Genomic DNA, 22,617 nt, shown 5'->3' with positions numbered 1-22,617 from the left:
TTTAATTATGCCGCAGATGCGCCTTCAGAAAGTCGAGATATACTGTAGCCTTTATTTATATCACTAACCTAGGGTTTTAATTGGATTCCTTACCCTATTTCTGTGCAGTGGAGGTAATATAAGGTTCATTACAAAAGCTATAACACCAGAGGTCAAAGGAAAGCCAGTCTGAGTGATTGACCCTCAGTCTGCAGCTCAATGGAAACTTCCCATGCATCCTTTTTCTTTCTGTCTTTGTCTCGATTTCTCCCTTATCTCCCGGCTCAGACGCCAAAGCATATTTAAGATGCTAATCGCTTGGCTTGTGGAGGCCTCGCGCTTCATTAAGTGCCGGCAGGAATAGGCTGGGGCGGTGAAATTTAACCCCATTATAGTGCCATTAGCTGCTTTCAACGCTTCCTTGTCTTTGCCACACACCTTCCCCGACCTCCTTTAACAAGAGTGTGAGTGCTAAAAAGATGACATTTTACAAAAGATGTTCAGCAGCCACAAAAAATGCAGAGCTCTTTAGCTGTCCATCAAACTTTAACAGTAGTTTACCATAAGATTTCAGAGTAAAAAAAAGAACAATTTCTAAAACTGAACAGAGATGGTGATAGAAAAGAAGAAAGCCAGCAATCAGAACAGCTCCCAACCTGAGAATGTAACATTTCCAGCCCCCCACTATATCTGATGACTATAACAGATCCAGATCAGCGTGAGCATCTCGGTGAAGGGAGAGAACGGAACCATATGCCGAGGGATAATTATCTTCCAACCCTGGAGCCTGCAAACACACAGCACAGGATTTCACATCCATAATCCTCTCTGTATTTCAGACAGCGCCTGTAAACATTGAGCGATGAAATATGAAGCCTGGAAGGCTCCTCGGCTGAGTGGATGGTGGTTTTTTGGGGGGATTGTGTTGGACATTATGATTAAAAAATAATCAAGATATCAGTGACTTGAGTTTCTCTGAAATATGTGCCTGAACATGTTGCATCGCCTGGAATAAACGCTGATGACACATGTTTGAGTTTCTGGTAATGCCATTTGGTTTGATTAATGCAACTGGTTACCTTTGCACCACTGTTTTTTCTGGCTTGCTCCTGGCAAAATTCACTCTAGAACATACAATATGCTCTTTGAAAATCGAGTTCTATCTAGCACTCTGAGGAGATTTACTGTTTGACCCTCTGGGGGATCACTTAGATGTTTTATGTAGAACAAAGTATCAGCCTCAGATGCTCTACTTGCAGTTTGTATGATACCTTTAGTACACTTTAGTTGGTGACAAGCTTCAGAATCATGAATATTGGAGATTAATTGGTTCTTCAAACTTCTATATGTTTAAAAAAAATACTGTCTTCCAGCATTTTGAAGCAAGTCATGTCAAGTAAATAAGATACTCTTGCAATTTTACTCCTGGACTCCAGTATGTGTTTTTTTCTCAAAATAGCAATTAGCATAAGCTACTAAGTGTTTTCTTTATTAGCATTTCCATAAACTATCCTGAGGAATGTATTTATTCTGCATTCATAATTTGATTTATTCTTAAACAATCCAACATACTCAAGGTTCTCACACTTTTTGGAGCCAGGTGCATCTTTGAGTATAAAAGAATTAGGACTGCCTTCTGATCACAGTGGAGGTTTAATCTTATTAAACATCATATTAATTTATTTTGAATCTCCTCAGTCACCCTGTGTTTCATATAAACAGCACTTCCTGGTTTTGTTATAATTACAATCAAGTACGTTTTTTAATACTTTATACGTTGTTTATAGTTGCTTGTTTTGCTATCGAGTTGGAGAGGAGACTTTTTTTTATTTCAAGAAACTGTCAATTAGTCTTCAACTATTCATTCATTCATTCATTCATTCATTCATTCATGTATTCATTCATTATCAATACCACTTATCCAGCAGGATCATGGCTGAGCTGGAGCCAGTCAGAGCTGACAATGGGTGAGAGGCAGGGTTCACCCTAGTAAGGTGAGGTAAGGCAGTAAGGCTACACTTTGATGTCAACACTAAATGGCATGGAATAGTGTCCCTTGGCAAGTAATCCCTGTTGCTCAATGGGCAAGGCTGACACAGTCGCAGAGAAGACTTGTTGCACCACCAAAACATGAGGTGGGATTTGTTTTCAGGATTTAATCCCCAAGATCCACCATGTTCTGCGATAGTAACAGGGCACCACGAGTAGGACACATGGTTGGCCTTCACCATGGAGAGGCTAATGTGGTCAGCTCATGAGTGACCATATGTTGCACTTCACAGAGTGCTGGATGTAGGGAGACCAGTCTAGGGTGCCTGTAGGCCTCTAGGAAAGGTACTACTCCTTCAGTGATCCTTAACCCTGGGCAAGTCACCAATCTATCTCAGGTATAACAACCATCACACAAACATTCACACCTACAGGCTATTTAAATTAGCCAGTTAACCTAACCAGCGTGTCATTGGACTTTGGGAGGAAACCGGAGCACCCTGAGGAAACCCACCCAAGCACAAGGAGAACATGCAAACTCTACACAGCAAGACCTCAGTCAGCTACAAGGTTTGAACCCAGAACCTTCTTGCTGTGAGGTGAAAGATAACCCCTGCACCACTGTGCTTCCAGCTCCAACTCTTGTAACTAAATAACAAAACTAACAACATTGATACAGATAATGGACAAGTGTAAAACCCATCATTTGATTGAAGACTACATTTTCTGCAACATTCGATCCCTGTTTAGACGGAATTCACTGTGTATGATGTGCAATAGATCGGACAGCTAGAGCACTCATCAGTTAAATGCAGGCATATTCTGTCTCTGTCAACTTGAAAGATGTTCAATAGCATGACATTTCCTGTGTAATTATCATGTCAAATTGTGTAAATGAACATTTTGTTTGGATTGGATGGCAACACCAGTAAGGCTTCTGTTAGCGCCTGGATGCCTGATGCAGTGAATCAGAACTGAGCTGAAATTTAGCTTAGCTGGAGGGTTAGACATGGCATGAAAGGGCTTAATTAGTATAAGGAGTGAGTTTGGACAAACTAGATGAGGTGTGTGTGTGTGTGTGTGTGTGTTCCCTGGAAGCCGTGGCTTTGTATAATTGGATCCAAAGCTGTACTGCTCAACCCTGTACAAGTGGATGCATGATTGCACCATACAACTGAATAGAAATGACCAAATATTAGTGTAGTGTTGGCATGGTGGTATGAATGTGCTTTGTAACGCCAATTTCATTTCTCTCACTCACTTCCCGAAGCAGGTGGGTGTGTGATAGAGAACAGGCCAAGACGAGGAGATGCAGGAGCATTTGTCTCTGCACTGTAAATGATTCCACTGGGCTGCAGAGGACTGGGAAGCAAATATATAAATAAATGCAAAACAGGTTATTGATATTGTTCTTGCCTCATGAGGTAGTTTACAGGAAAATGTGCGGATTACAGTCAGAGTGATGTATGGCATATTGTTCATGCTGGAACGGTCAATGAATATTTAAACATCTCCAGCATGGTGCCATTACCTTACCAAGCATCTTTCTTTTTGAAAAGAAACTAATTCCAAACACAATGAAACCAGTTCAACAGATTGGCTAACAGAGCTAACCTGAGTGGCTGAACGCTGAGTTTCTCCGACCTGATCTGCTGATTCATTTGCATCTTGGTGCACAAATTGAAAGCCAAAAAAAAAAAGGAGAGAAGAATAAACACTTTCCAGTTTTGCTTCTTGCACCTTGTGTTGAACTCTAGCATCGGTCCTTATGATGTACAAAAATTCCATGTCTTGCTTGTTGTCAGAAAATGATCAATGATTGTGTGGAATGATGAAGCAGAGTTAATATAACAACTTGGATTATCCATTGAGGATTTTCCACATCCAGATGTTTGGTAATTCTTTTTATGACAGCAGTTTATCAATTATTACAGGTTCTGATGAATTAAAGAATGCAATGTTGTTGTGGATATTTAATGTAACTATAAATGGATAAATAGTATGACATGGGGGGTGGCATGATGGTTTAGTGGTTAGCACTGTCACCTCACAGCAAGGTTCCGGGTTCGAACCCTACAACTAACAGGCGCCTTCCTCTGTGTGTGTGTGTGTGTGTGTAGTTTGCATGTTCTCCCCGTGTCTGCCTGGGTTTCCTCCAGGTGCCCCAGTTTCCCCCACAGTTCAAAGACATGCAGATGAGGTAAAATACCCAGCCACTGGGGTTGTACAGGACAGGTCTCAAGCCCGGATAGACTGGGGGGGGTTGTGTCAGGAACAGCATTTGGTGTAAAACCTATGCCAAATCAAATTATGCAGAACAGATCCGCTGTAGCAACCCCGAACGTATGGGAGCAGATGAAAGAAGTTGTTACGTTAATGTTGTGGACTGTGTTGTTCATGAACGTGCTGATATTTTTGGTGAGTGGTGATCTGAACAAATCTGGTCAGAGTGAATGATGCTCACTCACACACCAGGCAGTCCAGAAAAGAAGGAGGCAGTCATGCAACACAAACAATAAAAGTACTGTATTTTATGGCAGAATTTACCCAAGGAATCTGTTTTGAATCATCCTGTTTTAAGATACATTATGTAATATGAAACATGGACTTACTCTGGATTTTCTTGGCTTTTAAAAGTAATCTCTATCTGTGATTCTATCATAGGATGCATACAGTAAAAGATTTCAGAAGAAAGGAGCATGAACTTGTACAACGCTGATGATAGAACTTCCATGAAACTTGTTTGTTTTTTTCTCATGTCATCAAAGCTATAAACAGTCATTCCTTCACCAGCTTCTCTTTCTTTTCTTTCTATCAAAATTAAAGAAATGGAAAAAAAATGCACCGTTCTTACCGAGATCTTCCTGAGAAACTGCAAAGCGTAAACTCCTGACAGTGATCCATAATAAAACCAAAACCATGTTACACTGGCATGTTAGAACAAATCTAATTCGAATGGATCAAACCCTTCTGACCAATCAGAATCCAGAATCAAATCAGTCACATCCTTTTAACGTTACAGATTTCAGATGCCTGACAAAAACGGTCATATTTCAATCCCGCACTTTCTTTGCTAATGTTTACTAATGATGCATCATTACTTTGATTGTTATAGGATTTTGGCATCATGTACAAAGGCCTGGTAGATCATTTGTTTTTCCTCCACTCTAATTTTGTTCTGATTTATTGTTTCCCGTGGTGCGAGGCTCCACTCGAGCCTGACAGCAAAGAGGAGAATTACAGAAATACAGAACAACGTCCTCCCTCTGAACATCTGCATTATTTTTATTCCTCTTCTCTAACACAGCATTATTCTGGAAAACACCTCACTCCTGTGATTTTTTTTTTTGGTATTTGTTTTTCCTCAGCAGTCTCTGACAGGTCTGATGTTCGTGCAGCACACGGTGCCGAGTTACACGACCCTTTTGCTAGCTAACAGCTCATGTTCTAGGAGGAAGTGTGATACAGTATGAGTTAAAGGCTTGAGCTGGGTTCTCAACACCTCACTGTCTTTAATGTTGTGACTCAGAATTCAGCAGGTCAAATGCAACTTCGCAACTTCAGATATTTTGGGCGAATCGCGAATGTTGCCTTTATGGTGCTCAGCACTGACACCCTATCACCCCCCACCCATACACACACACACCTCCTTCTCTTACCCCGTTCACCCGTTTGCATCAGCGTGCAGAGATTTCACTGCTCGTTATTTTTCTCGGTTAATTTGTTTAATCATATTTCTCAAACCTGATTACACAATTCTTCACTAATGCTGTATATGTCAAAGCCATTTGCTCTAATTACCTGCTGTAGACATGATAACACAGACACACGGAGGAGGGAACTAATTGACACAATACCAGCAACACAGTGTTAGGCGTACCCATGTGGAAGCACTAAATGGTGTCACAATATTAAAAAAAAAAAATCAAAAGTAAACATTAATCTCAGAAAATGTAAACATATATCTACGTAAAACTAATCATCAGTCTCACCGTGCTCCAAATCTATATCTTTTTTCCTATATTGATGATCAAATTGCTTTAACATCATTAACACCAGATTCTATGAATATGCAAATTAGCAATATGAACATATCCATATTAAAATATGTAATATTGTGTGTAAGGAGTTCAACACTGTGTGTGTGTGTGTGTGTGTGTGTGTGTGTGGTGCTGGAGTGTTTTATTCCCCTTACACCACAGCAATGTTCCAGTACCAGCAATTTTTCTATTAATCATACTATGATACATTGTACTTTTTATCCATTTCCAGTTACATTTCATGATGAAATGTCATTAGTTCCTTTTCTCAGTTACGTTATAGCAGTTATAAACAGCTGTTCCCTCACCAGCCACTCTCTTTTTCTCTCTAACAACCCTTTTTTTTTCACACAGCGGGAACGACGTACATATTTGGGCGCGAAGGAGGTAAGATCACGTACACGTGGCCACCCAACGACAGGCCGAGCACCAGAGCTGACAGACTGGCGCTGGGCTTCAGCACTCAGCTGAAAGATGCCCTCCTCATCAGAGTAGACAGCTCAACTGGACTGGGAGACTATCTGAAACTGCACATTGTGAGTGGACCCTCATTCATATCTTCCAACACACACAAACACACACGTAGATGTTGTAAAATGGACACCAAGAAGCATCTCGGTTGTTCTGCGTTTTCTTTGCATTTCTCCCCGTCTTGAAAAAGAATCAAACACGACGGGGTGTGCTGATGTAGGAAAATAATCAACCAGGTTGTGCATGCCCTGTTGTGTTTGGTTTCCTTCCACGTTGTCATGGTTATGGTGTTTGTCTTTCTGACATGTTTACACAGTAGTCTATTAGAAGTATTGGTACAGAAATATGATTACATTTTTACCATCTCATCCTGGACAGACACGATATTACAAATTCAGTTCTCTCTCTCTCTCTTACTCTCTGTATCTCTGTTTCTCTCTCTTTTCATCCTCTTTCAACTTGTGTACTTGTGTGGCAATGTGGGCTGTTAAATGCATCTCTGACCCACTCACTGGCCTTCCTCCTCTGAAAACACACACACATGCCACACACACAGCACTTAGAACTTCTGTATAATCTAAATCGCCCAAGAAATTCACTCCTTACAGAAAAATCAGACACTTTTCACACATTATGCCCTGAACTGTCAAATTATGTGATGTGGTAAATTTAATGGACGTGAAAATTTAACGTGAAAATAAATGAATCATGTGTAAGAAGAATGAAAAAAAAGGAAACAAAATGAATCATGGAAAAAGAGTCAGGTGAAAATAATTTCATCAGTTAAAAAAATGTGAAAATATATGAATCACATAAAAGAATCATGTAAATATGCATGAATCATTTAAAAATGAGAAATTAAATGAATAATATTAAAGAATCGCATCAATGATTCAAATAAAAAATCATGCATGAAAAAATGATCAAATAAAGAAGAATAAAAATATATATTTTTTAAAAGATATCTGGAAATAAATGAATCCTAAAAATTGTGTGAAAATAAACAAATCATATAAAAATCATGTGAATCATATGTACTGTAAATGAATCATAAATGAATCACATGTTAAAAAAAATTGGTAAAGGTAAACAGACTACATGAGTTACATATAGTGTGTTTAAGCTCTCTCTCTCTCTCTCTCTCTCTCTCTCGCGCGCACACACACACACACACACACACACACACACACAGATACAGATGCAGAACTTCCTCTGTGCCTTCTGGGCTCATGGGATTCATAGTCAGGCCTGAATATAGCAAACATTAGCACGTGGCTACCTTCGAGACTCCGGCATAAGAACAGGACTGAAGTGAGGAGAGGACAACAGGAATGATGGAGGGATCTGGAAAAAGAAAAGATGTCTAGAGATCAGTGTCGTGATGTGTTTCCTGTGCTCGATGACTCAGCCACTTTCTTGCCTAACGATGGGGCATGTTAATAGAGCACACACACTTTTCTATCTTGCAGACACCTCTCTCTCTCTCTCTCTCTCTCTCTCTCTCTCTTTCACCCTTATGTCGAGTAAATGACATTTGAAGCATTTTGGGTTTTGCGTATTGGAAGGAACAACGAAAGGACAGAGAGAAATAGATTTAGAGACAGACAGACAGACAGACAGACAGACAGACAGACAGGAGAGTGGTCCTATGGTACTTGATGATACAGTTGCCTTCGAAAATGTGAAATGCAATCAAGCTGGGACATTGTTCTCGAACTATCATTTCTATAGCAACGGCTAATTCGCAAGGTTTGGCGGATGCTCTACACAAACTGATTAAAAAAACGTGTGTAATCAATGATGTGATGATGTGATGACATGTTGTCTTAAAGTAAGGAGAAATGTGTTGATGCAACACTTCTGGAAGGAGTCTCCAGTGTCCGTGCTGTGTAATAGTCAGAGATGAAGCTGTAACAGGAAATTTTCGGATGTCGTCAAGAAAGAGAAGTGTAAAATGAAGAGATGCTGGTAAGGGAACAACTGCAGGGCTGCTGTAATATCCGTCGTCGGCGATAACCTGTTTCATGGACTTTCCACTACTATAAATGGATAAAAAGTAAATTGTTCATGCTGCTGTTTAATAAATATCAAACATTATTCTATCCACATTCACTGGATATGAGCAATCGTGTGCTCTGATTGGCTACTCTACTAGTAGGATATCAGCTCATATACCATGAGTAAAGAAAAACAAAATGGCAGAGTGTGTTGCTGAACCAACCGAGGGCAAAATAGAAACTCTACTCGAAAACAAAACCCCAAAAATACAAAATAAGCAACAAAATATGTAATAAAATTTTTGGATGGTAAGAACATATCTTTTTTATTTTTCAATAAATATTAATGTCGCATTTTTTACAAATTGCTAATGTCATTTTGCCAGTTTGATTACATACTAAGAGGAAATTATTTTGTCAGACATTTTATTTATTGAATTTGCAACAAATAAAAATAAAAATGCTCTGTTTCTCAAAATCCAGTGACTGTGGATTGAATAAAACAATTATTCCACTCAATCTTGTCGTACATGGCTTATAGCCAACTCGGTGCTACCGTATGTGCCTCGTTGGCTATCAGCTCATGTACGACTTGATTTTGTGGAATAACTGTTAATTGTAAATGCTGGCAAGTTGCTGTGGTGTAAGAGGAATAAAACATTCTGCAGTGTGTGCTCCAACACTTCACAATATTCACATTCACTTCTTCAGAGAAGATGAAAGAAGTAAGGTTTTGCTATTGGTTAAAGTCCATTAATTTTTGCTTTTTGCCCTTTTAAGAAACTTCTAGGGGGCGGCACGGTGGTGTAGTGGTTAGCACTGTCGCCTCACAGCAAGAAGGTCCGGGTTCGAGCCCCGTGGCCGGCGAGGGCCTTTCTGTGCGGAGTTTGCATGTTCTCCCCATGTCCACGTGGGTTTCCTCCGGGTGCTCTGGTTTCCCCCACAGTCCAAAGACATGCAGGTTAGGTTAACTGGTGACTCTAAATTGAGCGTAGGTGTGAATGTGAGTGTGAATGGTTGTCTATGTGTCAGCCCTGTGATGACCTGGCGACTTGTCCAGGGTGTACCCCGCCTTTCGTCCGTAGTCAGCTGGGATAGGCTCCAGCTTGCCTGCGACCCTGTAGAAGGATAAAGCGGCTAGAGATAATGAGATGAGAAGAAACTTCTAAAATATATTCTACTGCTATCCTTGTCGGGTTTGGTGTCACACTCTGGCTTGCGTTATAAAAATTGTAAAGTTATGTGCACCGTGATTAGAAGTGGAGCTCAGGTCATTGAACAGCACTGAGCAAAGTAAGTCCAGAATTAAACTGTTTCACAGTCAAAAAAAATGCAGACCAAAAGTGGCGTGAATCCCTGATGAGTCCACTTTATTATGCACACGTGGGGTGAAAGGGGCATTTATTACCACATAGACATCGTCGGAGTTGGGAGGAGTGGTTTAGTTTCCATTAATGCTGTCCTATAGAGAGGACAACAGGTGCAAATTGGATTTGAGGCTTCACTGGTGTCTGGAATTAAGGCAAATGGTAATGTGGCGGACTTCCTTCCAGGGCAGTTTGTTTGGGTGCGTTCATTTTCCAATGAGAAATGTTTGCCATGCTCGGTTTCAGACCTTTTTTTTTTCATTTTGTTTTAATATCACATCGTGGGCTCTTTCCTCTCCCCATTAACCCTGAGAATCTCTTAAAAACGCAGCCTTAAGCTCTATTCAGGTGGGATTTGTTTTACACAAAGAACCGAGCTAATTCCATCCTCGGTGATTTTATTTCTGGTAATATTGCCATTTTTTTCCCTTCACCCCTGAGAAAATTCCAGCTCCAAATTACCCTGCTGTTGTTCTTTCTTTCTTTCTTTCTTTCTTTCTTTCTTTCTTTCTTTCTTTCTTTCTTTCTTTCTTTCTTATGTTCTTTTTTCTTTAAAGAAGGTATTTTTGGTAAAATCGGAAAAAGTCATTTGAAAAAGAACAATCCTGCGGGGTGATTTAATGAGTCTCATTTTATATTCATGTACGTCGTAATATTATGCAATTCATGATTTTGTAATATGACATCTACAATCTTGCTTACATCCATAAAGGAAAAAGTAATCTGCTCTCAAACACCACGCTGAGAAACTGAAACTGGGCCAATTCTGTCCATTTAGATGCAACTCAGTAATTTTATTTAAATTATATTCAGCTATACATGTACTAGTATACATGTTCTTCATCCACCCCAAGCCTGTTTTTTTTTCTCTCTTTCTTTTTTCAGAACACTGTTGCTAGGCAACTAGGAAACATCCAGCATAAATTAGCTTTTGACGAGAATGAACAATTTAGCCACCTAGGCACCATTTTATAGACACTAAAACAAGACAAAATTGTCCAGAATATAAACATTTACCTAAGATATGTTGATAAATTATGAAGAAAATGCTCACTATGACTAAAAATTATACTTGTGTAACCGCTGACTTGTGTTACCGCTAGCATCAACTATGAACAGAACTTCCACGGGTTCTGGTATGATGAGAACCAGAATTCCAACATCAACAACCTCCAGTTTCAACTTACAAAGTCAGGAATAATAAATTTCCATAAAGGAATCCTTTTGCCGCAAGAGTAGAATTGAGAATAATGACTGATAAACTAGCATGAGATTTATGTAAGATATTATATGAAGATAATCTTTTCAAATTGATATCCCAGACCAGCAAGAAATAACATCTCTCCTGATACGAGTTAAGTACTCAAAGTTTTTCCATCTTTATTCCTTGTTGGGAATTAGGTTCTACTCAGTCCATCTGCTTTGACTTGATCGCCCACCATCTGGTGTCATGATGTAAAAAATGGTGACTAGCTTAAAATATTTTTAAGGAAGCAAATCAACTGTCATCCTCTCATATTTGTAGCTGCAACATGTGACAGAGGACGACTGGTTCAGACAGAAAACCAAACAAAAAAAAAAGAAAAGAAATGGGTAAAATGCTTCCTTCTGGCAACTCTAACATCATGGTGGCTTGTTTGTTTGTTTGTTTGTTTGTTTGTTTGTTTGTTTCAAAACTACAGTATAGTCCATATGAAAGCTATCACCTTGACTCCATACTGTTTTCACAGCCAGATCTTCTAGTGATAGTCAAAATAAAATAACCAAATAATTCAATATAAACTGGAGATTTGTACCTCTATTAAAAGTACAGCTAATGGTTGCAAGGCGTATTTTATATCTGTGTCCATCACAAATTTAGATTTGTTGGGAAAAAAAATACAGTACTGTGCAACTCTCAGGTCCCCTATCATTTTTCCCCCATATACAGTAAGCTTTGTTATAGATTTCTATTTTATGACTTCTACATTATCGAGTCAGTACAAAAACATTGTAGAGTCCAAATGTTCGTTTTCCAGCACAAAATTAAATGTTACAGAAAAAAAAGTTTGTATCTGAGCAGCATATTCCAGAAGAGAGCACTTTTCAGATGAAAAAAGAAAACATAATGAAGGCTGCTGGGTTTTGGTGCAAAATGAAGACGCGAGTGTGACAGTCAAAGTGTGCAGAAGAACTGTGGCTGGTTCTGTAAGATGCTCAGTAAAACCTACAGCTCATTTCCGCATCAAACTGCACTCACTGGACCTCAGACTACTATTTTTTTTTCAAGCAAAGGGTCGTCTCACACCAAATATTGACTTTGTTTAATTTATTATGGCTTACTGCTGTTTATAGTATGTTTTTTTTTTAATGTTGAAACATTTCATTTCATTATTTTAAGTCATTTTTGGTTAACAGCATTTCTACCTAAGACTTTTGCACAGCACTGTAGATTGCTGTAGATCTGAGTTCGATCACTGTGAAGACAAATCTGTAAGTACATGCTGGTGTTAAATTGTTCCTCGGTTCTTCCTGTTAATTTTCAGGCTGTATCTGCTGCTTTGCTAAAATCAAGCCCTTGTTTACCTGTCTGCATGTGCGTGTATGTGTGTGTGTGCGTGAGAGTGTGTGTTCTCATCACCACGCCTCTCTCAGGATGGCCAATCATCGAGGGAAAAAGTCGGCGGCACGCTATTCCCTGTACACCTATTAAATCAGCTGCTCTGAGATGTGAACTCATGCGGTGCAAATGTCATGCGTTGTCCTTGCAACACAACAAAATGGCCGATTGACAGACATGACTCTCGCACGCTATCTCTCATCTCGGTATTCCCGTGTGTAGGCTGCGATAGGCTCATTTTGCTGAGCGACGCCTCAGAAGGAGTGTATGTAAGGCGGAGAGGTTGACGCTTCTCCTCTCCGTTGCTAAGTGACGAAGATCTCATGTCTTTATAAAATAAGCAAAGGGAATTAAAATCAGGAAGCACATCACGTGGACTGAATGTCTAGATGACTGTATTAAATATGGGCCCACACTACTCTCTTCATTAATTGAAATGAACCACTACTGGCTATATATTATTTATTTAGCAGAAACTCTCAGTCCATTTGACACAGTTGCTTGGCAACAAGGAAATATAGACACCAAGCATCATCTAGCTTTGGAACTAGCAAGCTTTTTCCAACATATACAGTACATATTAGTCATTATGTTTGTTATATACAACAATTTTACTGACACAAAAAAAGAAAACATGCCAAAACGATCAGGAATCTGCAGATATAAAGAAAAGAAAGGAAGAAAGCACAGCTTTATTCATCACACACTTGTGAAATTTCCTCTCTGCATTTAACCCATCTGAAGCAGTGAACACACACATGCGCACACATACACATACCCAGAGCAGTGGGCAGCCATGCTAACAGCGCCCAGGGAGCAGTTGGGAGTTCGGTGCCGCGCTCAAGGGCACCTCAGCCCAAGGCCGTCCCATATTAACCTAACCTGCATGTCTTTGAACTGTGGGGGAAACCGGAGCACCTGGAGGAAACCCACGCAGACATGGGGAAAACATGCAAACTCCACACAGAAAGGCCCTCGCCGGCCGCTGGGTTCGAACCCAGAACCTTCTTGCTGTGAGACAACTGTGCTAACCACTACACCACCATGCCACCCCAACAAGAACAATAAAAGACACAATATGGCTAAATTTTTTCTTGAAAACCAATTTTATTTGGTTCAACAATGTACGGTTTTCTTTTTTCCACCCCAAAAAGCTATTGTTTTTATTTGCTCATTGCTAGGCAACTAGGAAATATAAGCACCAAGCCTAATCTAGCTAGCAACTGGATTAATCTAGCTAGCTGTCAAATGTTACAAAATGTATACAATTATTTTATAGACACACAAACAAATGGAAATTGTCTGGAATATGATGTTAGTAAATTCCCTGCCATTATTAAATTAGTAAGTTAAAATGACTAAATTACCCAAGCCAAGAGGCCTTTATTTGTTACACATACACTCAAACACAGACTTAAGCACACAGTGAAATTCATCCTCTTCATTAAACCCATCTGAAGCAGTGAACACACATGCACACACAAGTGAGCAATAAGCGTGCGCACACACACACACGCACACACACACACACACACACAGCAGTGGGCAGCTATGCTGCAGCGCCCAGGGAGCAGTTGGGGGTTAGGTGCTGTAGCAATCGTTCAAGGTGGGTGGAGCACAGAAGCACGGCAGGCCAGAACTGAGTTCTCTTAAACTCTTTATTTGCACTTTTCAGTGTCTACTTTGCTCTCCCAGTCACATGTGTGCGCGCACACACACAAGCATTCTGGTTGGGGAGAGAGCTCCCTTCCTCTGCTCTCCCTCTCCTCTTATAGGGCGTGGTCACTGGGGAAGACACACAAACATAGGTTAATTCCCATCAGGTGCAGTGATTCTGCCACTTACCTTCCCTGACTCCGCCCTCCATTCACAGACTGACGCTTGACCACGCCCCCGCTGCCACAGGTGCCTTGCTCAAGGGCACTTCAGCCAAACTTCAGGCAATGGCTGCCCCGTGTTAACTTAACTGCATGTCTTTAAACTGTGGGGGAAACCGGAGCACCTGGAGGAAACCCACGCAGATACAGGGAGAGCATGCAAACTCCATACAGAAAGGCCCCCGTTGGCTGCTGGGCTTGAACCCAGAACCTTCTTGCTGTGAGGCGACACTGCTAACCACTACACCACCGTGACACTCATATTAGCTGTCATATTAATAAACAACATTATGTCAGTAACAACTTTTAAAAAGTTTTCAACAACAGCAAAAAAAGTCAGGAATAACATGAAATTCTATAAAGTTGACATGGAATTATTTTAATTCTTTAAACAAAAGAATTATGAAGCAGTAGTTGAATTGGAAGAAGTGACTGATAAACTAGCATCTCAAGTTTCACACAAAATATTACAATCTTTGAATATGCATGTACCATGTTGACATCTTTCTCACTATTAGTTTAGTATCATGGCTATTTCTCAAACTTTACTGATAGATGCAGCATCACAATCCATCGCTACATTGAGTGTTGATCAGTTTGTTTACTTCAAGTTTACCAATGTCAAAGAGAAGCTCTTGATTCTGAAGTATGGCCTTCAAATCTTTGTGTTCTATGGATGAAACACAATGCCACACTCGGTATCAATATCTGTTTGATGCTCCAAATATGCATGTCTATATTCAGGTTTAAACTCAAAGTAGGCGTGGCCTAAACCAGGAAATTAAGTAGAAAAGGTTTGGGGAAAGATTAAACATGGCACAGGTAATTAATGTCGCACCAGCCCTTTGTCTGAAATCGCTCCCTACTCACTATATAGGGCAGTATATAGTGAGGATGCCATTTTGTAGTGCTGTCCAAAATGATAGTGAGGATTATTACACCCTATATAGTGCACTCAAAGTATCCCACAATGCATCACGAAAAGTAGTGTACAACCGATGGTCACTAACCAAAGCAATATATTCCATCATGCATTGTGGTTGCGCTGAAAGAAATCAAATTAAAAGTCTCAAATTTGATTTAATAAAAGGCAGCAGCAAAGAAGAAAGTATTCAGCCTTGATTTAAAAAAAAAACTGAAAGATGCAGGTACTTTGTACTGATTAATGTGGAAAATACGCTCAGTATAATATGAATTTATTACAAAAATACACACGTATTTATTATTTTGAAAACCCATCAGCCGGCTGATCTGGCATATTTTAATTGTGCGACAGTAATGACATAAATACCAGCGCAATGGACTAGTGTCCGAAAGCGTTTTTTTTTTTTTCATTTTACCAGTGAGCTCACTATCTAGTCCTCTATATAGTAATTCCCTATATAGGGAGCAGGGAGTAGTGAACAAGTGAGCGATTTCAGACACAGGGCAAATCTCAGGCAACATCTCATCTCATTATCTCTAGCCGCTTTATCCTGTTCTACAGGGTCGCAGGCAAGCTGGAGCCTATCCCAGCTGACTACGGGTGAAAGGCGGGGTACACCCTGGACAAGTCGCCAGGTCATCACAGGGCTGACACAGAGACATAGACAACCATTCACACTCACATTCACACCTACGGTCAATTTAGAGTCACCAGTTAACCTAACCTGCATGTCTTTGGACTGTGGGGGAAACTGGAGCACCCGGAGGAAACCCACGCGGACACGGGGAGAACATGCAAAGTCCGCACAGAAAGGCCCTTGCCGGCCACGGGGCTCGAACCCGGACCTTCTTGCTGTGAGGCGACAGCGCTAACCACTACACCACCGTCCCATCTTGCCCATCTCAGGCAACATACAGTACATAAAGGAATGTACAGAGTCAAAAGTAGGACACAGCAATGCATGTGAAATTGAACTGAACTAAACCATATTGTAATGGCTGTGAATCGGCTGAACCGGATCATGAGACATCACTAATGAATTGGTTTTACAATTGAGTCATTACTTGTTTAAGTGTATACTTTTTTAATCATAACGAACCATATTATGCTACGTATGAAAAGGGCTATTGTCAGTATCGTTATCTTCAAGTCAAAGACCAAGTCAAGATCAAATCAAGACTGAGGCTGCATCAGAACAATTCTACTTCCATACTATTCAGATACAAAAAACAGCATTCAGGGTGTCTGAATGCTCAGTAGGCATTTTATAGTAGTTGAATGGTACCTGGATGATCGACTACATCCATAGTATGCAAACGTACAGTATCACACTACGCTATCCCATAATTCAACTACTGTAGGTCCTCTGAATCACAGAAGAAGAAGAAGAATTCCTGTGCGGAAAAAAAGAAAAAAGATGGCTGTCTGAAGTGAAGCCGGTTGTTGCAGTGGTCTACAAATGGACTACAAATTCTTTAATCGTGCAATCTGTTATCACCCAAATGAGGATGGGTTCCCTTTCGAGTCTGGTTCCTCTTGAGGTTTCTTCCTCATGTCATCTGAGGGAATTTTTCCTTGCCACCATCACCACAGACTTGCTCATAAGGGATAAATAAATGTATTAGGGATAAGATTAGCTCAAGTTTAAAGTTTTTAATTATCTGTAAAGCTGCTTTACGACAATGTTGTTAAAAGCACTATACAAATAAACTTGACTTTAAACATTTCTGCCATTGTACAAATTATTATGTTTTTTTTTTTTTTTCACGGCATACATGTGCGTATGTGAACATCTGTGGACATTTGGGTCTGAGGACAGGCAAGGTAGCAGCGGAGTACATCAGAATTGTGTCCTTAATATTTGCTTGGGTAGGTACTTAACCGTTGGGAGTGCGTACTGAGAATTTGTATGCAGTCCAAATCTTAATGGGGTCAAGACCAAGTCATGATTGTGTCCAAATGAAGTCAAGATGGAGAGTGAAAACCATCAAATCCTTTCTGAGGTTCAGTTTGAGGACTATCAAGAATCCTGAAGAATCTTTCTGGGTGGGAGATTTTGCCATATAATTGTTACCACAAGAAAACTACAGAAACATTATGCTTACAAACTCTTGGTTCAGGCCAAGACTATACTTGATGAGACCGATGTCCAAGACTGAAGAAGTTCAAGACAAGTCCAAGTACAGCTGGTAATACACTATATAGCCAAAACTATTTACTTACCAATACCATTATAGACTATAAGACTAGATGGTCAAAAGTATGTGGACACCTGACCACAAGCGCACATACACCCAATGTGTTGTTCTTCCCCAAACTTTTCCCACAACTCCATATTAATGCCATGCCTTTGGAAAGGTGATGTTCAACAAGCACATTTCGGTGTCATGGTCAGATGTCTACATACTTTTGACCATACAGGGTATCTCTGAGACAAATCCAAGCCAATGCAGACCTCATTTTAAGACTAAACTGAAAGAGGGAGATTCACGACCCTAGAATTTAGTTAGTTCTATTTAGCACAATATCAACAAACTAGCAGGCAATAAGGATGTATCTGTATCTGTTTCAAACACACTATCTGTTCATGCTCCATCCCTAATGTGTATGTAGGGACCTACATAAGATAAAGAAACCTGTACTGCTCTCTTTTTTTCCTCCTACTTGCTCTGAACCAGAAAGGGCATGAAAGACCCAAAAGAGAAAAAGTATGGGATATGAAGACTGCAGTTCTCGGCACTGTTCTTTATGAAAGAGTATACACTGGCACCCAAGTACACACACATTCACACGCTCAGCTCTCTACTCTGGTCTATCTTGTCTTGTCTTTAATGAGAAGTGTGAAGTAAAACACCTCCGTAAATCCGCCCATCTATTTTTGACAGATCTACCATCGCTTACCCTTAAAAGACTTGTATACACGTATATGTCTTTGAGTTGGTAGTGTCTTTGGGGACTTCATCTCTCTATTGTTTTATATGGCTTTGTTTTGTTTGTGTGTGTGTGTGTATATATATATATGTGTGTGTGGGTGTGGTGTAGTCGAGTTGTGCTTTGAGGCTCAGATGTGAAGCAGGACCTGTGAATGTGATTCCGAGAGTTGAGGAACACTTGCGGGGGTGAGAGAATACACCATCGAATTCTGCATTATGAATCTCAAGGTGTAAAAGAAAAGCTGAAAATATGTTCAAAACAAGTCTCATTTCCTCACTCTGCTGAAATAATGGAGAGGAAGTCAAACTGCAGTTCTTGTGTTCTTTATATAGCACCTGAATCTCTGTAGTTTAGAGGCAATAAAACAAACAAGTATCTACATGAAAGTTATTAAAAGTCAGTGCTTACATGTCCTCTGAAAAATGACTTCTTATTCAAGGGTTCTTTGCTTCCTGTTTAGTTCTACTTGGAAAAAATCTCTAATATGGAAATACTAGATGGAAACCTGTGTGGGGTCCTATGTACTAGTGACAAAACCTAACATACCGTAAAATACCAAATAATAGCCCGGGCGATTATTTGTCTCAATCACGTAAGAGACCCGGCGCGTATTAGAGACTAGGCGGCTATTTGGAACAGGCGATTAATTCCTTCTTCACAAACACCTTCCCCAAAATCTACCTCAAAACGGGGAAAAAAATCATTCTCAGATAGGCCTACTTTTAACCAGTATAACTTACAGTTTGTTTAGAGTTAGATTACAGATAGCACGGTGCCGACTTCGGGGAATTTTGAAGACGCAGAATGCATCTTCGCATGGCACAGTCGGGGTGGATAAAGGATAAATCACACACCTTTTCCTGTTAATGACTAGTTAAGCGCATGCTTTACAAAATAATCAAGAAACCACACCATTGTCTGTGCGCAGCACTGTGATTTAATTACTCTGCAAAGTTATGGTCACTTGCTATCACCCTCACCCATGCAGCCTCCACCCTTTGCGCTTCGCGATGTCTGTCAATCTGAAATTGCATGGAGGGCGCGACGTTGAAGCAACATAATTAGGGTGCGAAGTGTCAAACCAAAGGGTTTTTTCTTATGCTGAAAAATAAGTGACCTGCAGTGGCTACATACTGTCATCTTGCATCACGTTTCTCTCCAAGACGTCTCCCTATTTGGCCGATATGAGCCTATTCCCCGAGTGAGTTGGTACGGTGGCTCGACCCCGTAGAAAACTTAAAGTTCGGATGAAAGTTAGTTGAATAGGTTACTGACTTGTAGGCCTACATGTTGCCTGCCTGACGCGTGCTTCTGCCCAACTTGCACGACAGATTACTTGTTGAAAAGGCCCCTTGGATTAGATTGGCCGCGAGCAGACTGAAATGCATGTTAGAACGCTCTCACCTTTTTTGTAAAGCGTCTTCCAGATCCGAATGGGTAAGGGCAAGTGAAATGGTATAAGGTCTTTAATAAAACTCAGTGTGTGCTTTGACGCATGCATTCGGCAATTTAGGTCGTTTAACAGAAGCAGCAGTCCAACCTTGGAAACCCGCAGTCCTCAATGTCACCACACACGCTGGCTTTCGTTGGGTATACCCAAAGGGGTGGCTAAGACATCTGTCAAAAGTTACGGAGTTGCATTCCTCAAGAAATATTACGGTAGACCAAGATTATAACATTGAAATGGCATGTTTATTATCACGTAACAAAATGTTGTAAACAGTATTATAGAAATAATTTCAGTCATTCATTCATTCATTCATTCATTCATTCATTCATATTGTTTTGGTAGAAAACTATGCAATGCAAAATCGCACACGACCAGAAAAGTGCTGGGCCTCAAGATTCTAGATAGAACGTTCGGACGCTTTTTTTTTTTTTTTAGACCCCGGCGAGTATTCGGAACCGGCCTTTATTTGTCACAACACACGCGTACACCCGGCCGTTAAAGGGAACTCGGCGGTTAATTGGAACTCGGCTATTATTTGGTATTTTACGGTAGGTTATTAGCTCATCTGGCTGACAGGCAATAAGCTTATTCCATCATCTGTTGTCCATTGTCCATCCGTTGTCTACGTTTCACGAAAATCACTTTTTCTCTCTCATTTTTTTCCACTGATTTTTATCCTTTTTGGCAGGAAGGTAGGTCTGCCTGGGGTGCATATGGCTTCTACCCAAATTTGAATTATTGCAATTAATAATTAAGATATGGAGTAGTTAAGCCCTAATGAGCAGTTTCCACACAAATCGCTTCTTCTCCCTCAATTCTTCACTGATTTTGATTCTTTCTGGCATGAAGGTAAGGGTACCTAGGGTGCATGTAACTTCTACCCAGATTTTCTTAATTATAATTATGAATGAAGTTATGGACTAATTAAGCCTGAATAAGCAGTTCAGCAAAAATTGCTTCTTCTCAGTCAATTCCTCGCCATTTTGGATTCTTTTTGGCAAATAGGTTGGTATTCCTAGGGTGTATATAGCTTCTATATATAGCTTGTATATACTGTATATAGTTTGCAACATTTATTGCGCAAGGTGGCCCACTTTAGATCGTTTCTTCTGGACTAGACAGGGCGACACCGTCATTGGCGGTCTCGTTAGATATTTAACTCATTGTTCCATGTAAGATGTAAACTTTCCATGTCATGCTGTTAAAGGGAAATAATCAATGACACAGTGGTATGATGAAGCAGAGTTACTGTTACCATGTGGAAGTTGATTATTTTCTATAACAGCACGCCTCCCTCAAAGTGTTTTATTATATGCTTATAACTCTTCCACCATAGCAATTTGTTCGCAATTGCAACGTTTCAAGTTATTGAACTATGACATGTCATACTTTTTATCGGTTTATAGTTACTTGTAATGTCGTAGAATGTTAATATTTTCCCTTTGACAGTTATAGATTCTTTCTATAAAGAAGAAATAAATGTCTCTGAACAGAAAATGTAATTATTACATAATGTTTTTATATAGAAACAATCAGAATGAATCAACACCTTCTGACCAGTCAGAATCCAGAATGTGATTGAAACCTGAATGCAGAGTAACAACGGTGAGTCAAAAGGAAATACTCTACTCAGTCATAGTAGAACGGCTGGGTAATGGCACGATAATGCCATGATACTCAAAGCACCAGGAGAGAGAGCAAATGGGTGGGCCGGCCACAGCCGTGCTACATTAGCTTCAGTGACCTCGTTTAGCGGTTCCATATCTCTTCCATCTGCGAGAGGAGACAAGTACGATCAGGACGGCAAAAGGGTGATGCGTACAAAATGCAATTACATGCAAATCACTGGCCACGTAGCACATTATAGATAATTTCAGTGACATCAATTATATTATATCGTCTTAAACTGGGCCTAATGCTTTAATATGCCATTATGTCACAGTGCATTCGTTATGCTAATCCAGATCTGATAATATTCATATGCTTTTCCAAACTTTCCATATGCTTGCCTGTTTAATGTGATGTAAATCGAGTCTGACTGGCTAGGAAGCATATGGCTGCATTGATAAAATTAAGTAAAAATAAGTTAAAGTGATCTATTGTGTCCTATTTGATTGTCAACTAACAGATCATGTTTATTTATTTATTTATTACAATGGCCTGCCTGAAATTTAATTTGATTGGAGGGAAGCAAATCAAAGAAGCATTCACACGACTTCGTTCCAAGATGGCTGCCGTTTTCATTTGGTTGATGCAGCTGAGCCTGCAGTGCGAGCGACTGCACCCCGCCATCAGGTTTCATCTCATCTGTTGGTGCAAGCGTGCTGGAGCTATCACCACTCATCTTTCACATCTTATCATCTCATTTGTTCATACGAGAATGCAGATGATCGTGACCTACTTGGAACCTCGTGAGGAGGAGGAGGTGAGCGAGGTGAGAGAGAGGAATGAGAGAATGAGGGTTAGAGAGAGAGAGAAGTGAATCAGTTGTCTAACGAGTGTGCATATGAGAAAAAAAGGAGATGACGAGACAGAAAGATAAAGAGGAGCCAAAGAATTATCCGACAGAACTGTGAATGAAGCCGTGTAAGGGGGAGAAGAATCAAGTGATGAAGTAGAAGAATAAGGCAAACTGATGGCTGGAGAGATATTGGGTAAGGGGACAGAGGAGGCAGGAGTTAGAGCACAGGATTTTTTATTGGTGCTGGTAATTATAGTCAATAACACGTCATTCCCAGCAGTAATTCAATAAGAGGCTTTGTGTGGTGCGAGTAATATCACACTCTCGACTGGGGAGGGGACTTCGTTTATGTAGCAGAGTTATCACATTTTGCATGTTTGGTGTTGTCTTGGAGAAATAGAAAAGTGCATGTTAGAGTTTTGGGTGAATCATGGTGGAGGGATCGAACCAACATTTTGCTCTGTCAGTAACTGAATAAGAAGAGCCTCCCCTGGGTTTGTGATGTGTTTCAGAGCTAAGGCAACCAAG

The 22,617-nt window shown here is 40.2% G+C and overlaps 1 protein-coding gene across 13 annotated transcripts in view; it reads left to right on the top strand.

Moving 5' to 3' along the window:
• The window catches only part of LOC132883485 (neurexin-1a-like), a 602,912-nt gene that overhangs the window by 357,163 nt on the left and 223,132 nt on the right, over positions 1 to 22,617 (top strand). For all 13 annotated transcript variants that reach the window (XM_060917172.1, XM_060917171.1, XM_060917169.1 and 10 more), the window contains one exon: positions 6,363 to 6,544. In XM_060917172.1, coding sequence (XP_060773155.1) covers positions 6,363 to 6,544 — 182 coding nt within the window. The remainder of the gene's footprint in view (positions 1 to 6,362; positions 6,545 to 22,617) is intronic.

Source organism: Neoarius graeffei, chromosome 3 (assembly GCF_027579695.1).
Source record: "Neoarius graeffei isolate fNeoGra1 chromosome 3, fNeoGra1.pri, whole genome shotgun sequence".
NCBI classification, from domain to species: Eukaryota; Metazoa; Chordata; class Actinopteri; order Siluriformes; family Ariidae; genus Neoarius; species Neoarius graeffei.
Note: the sequence above shows the minus strand (reverse complement) of the source record. Positions and strands in the feature narration are given on the sequence as shown.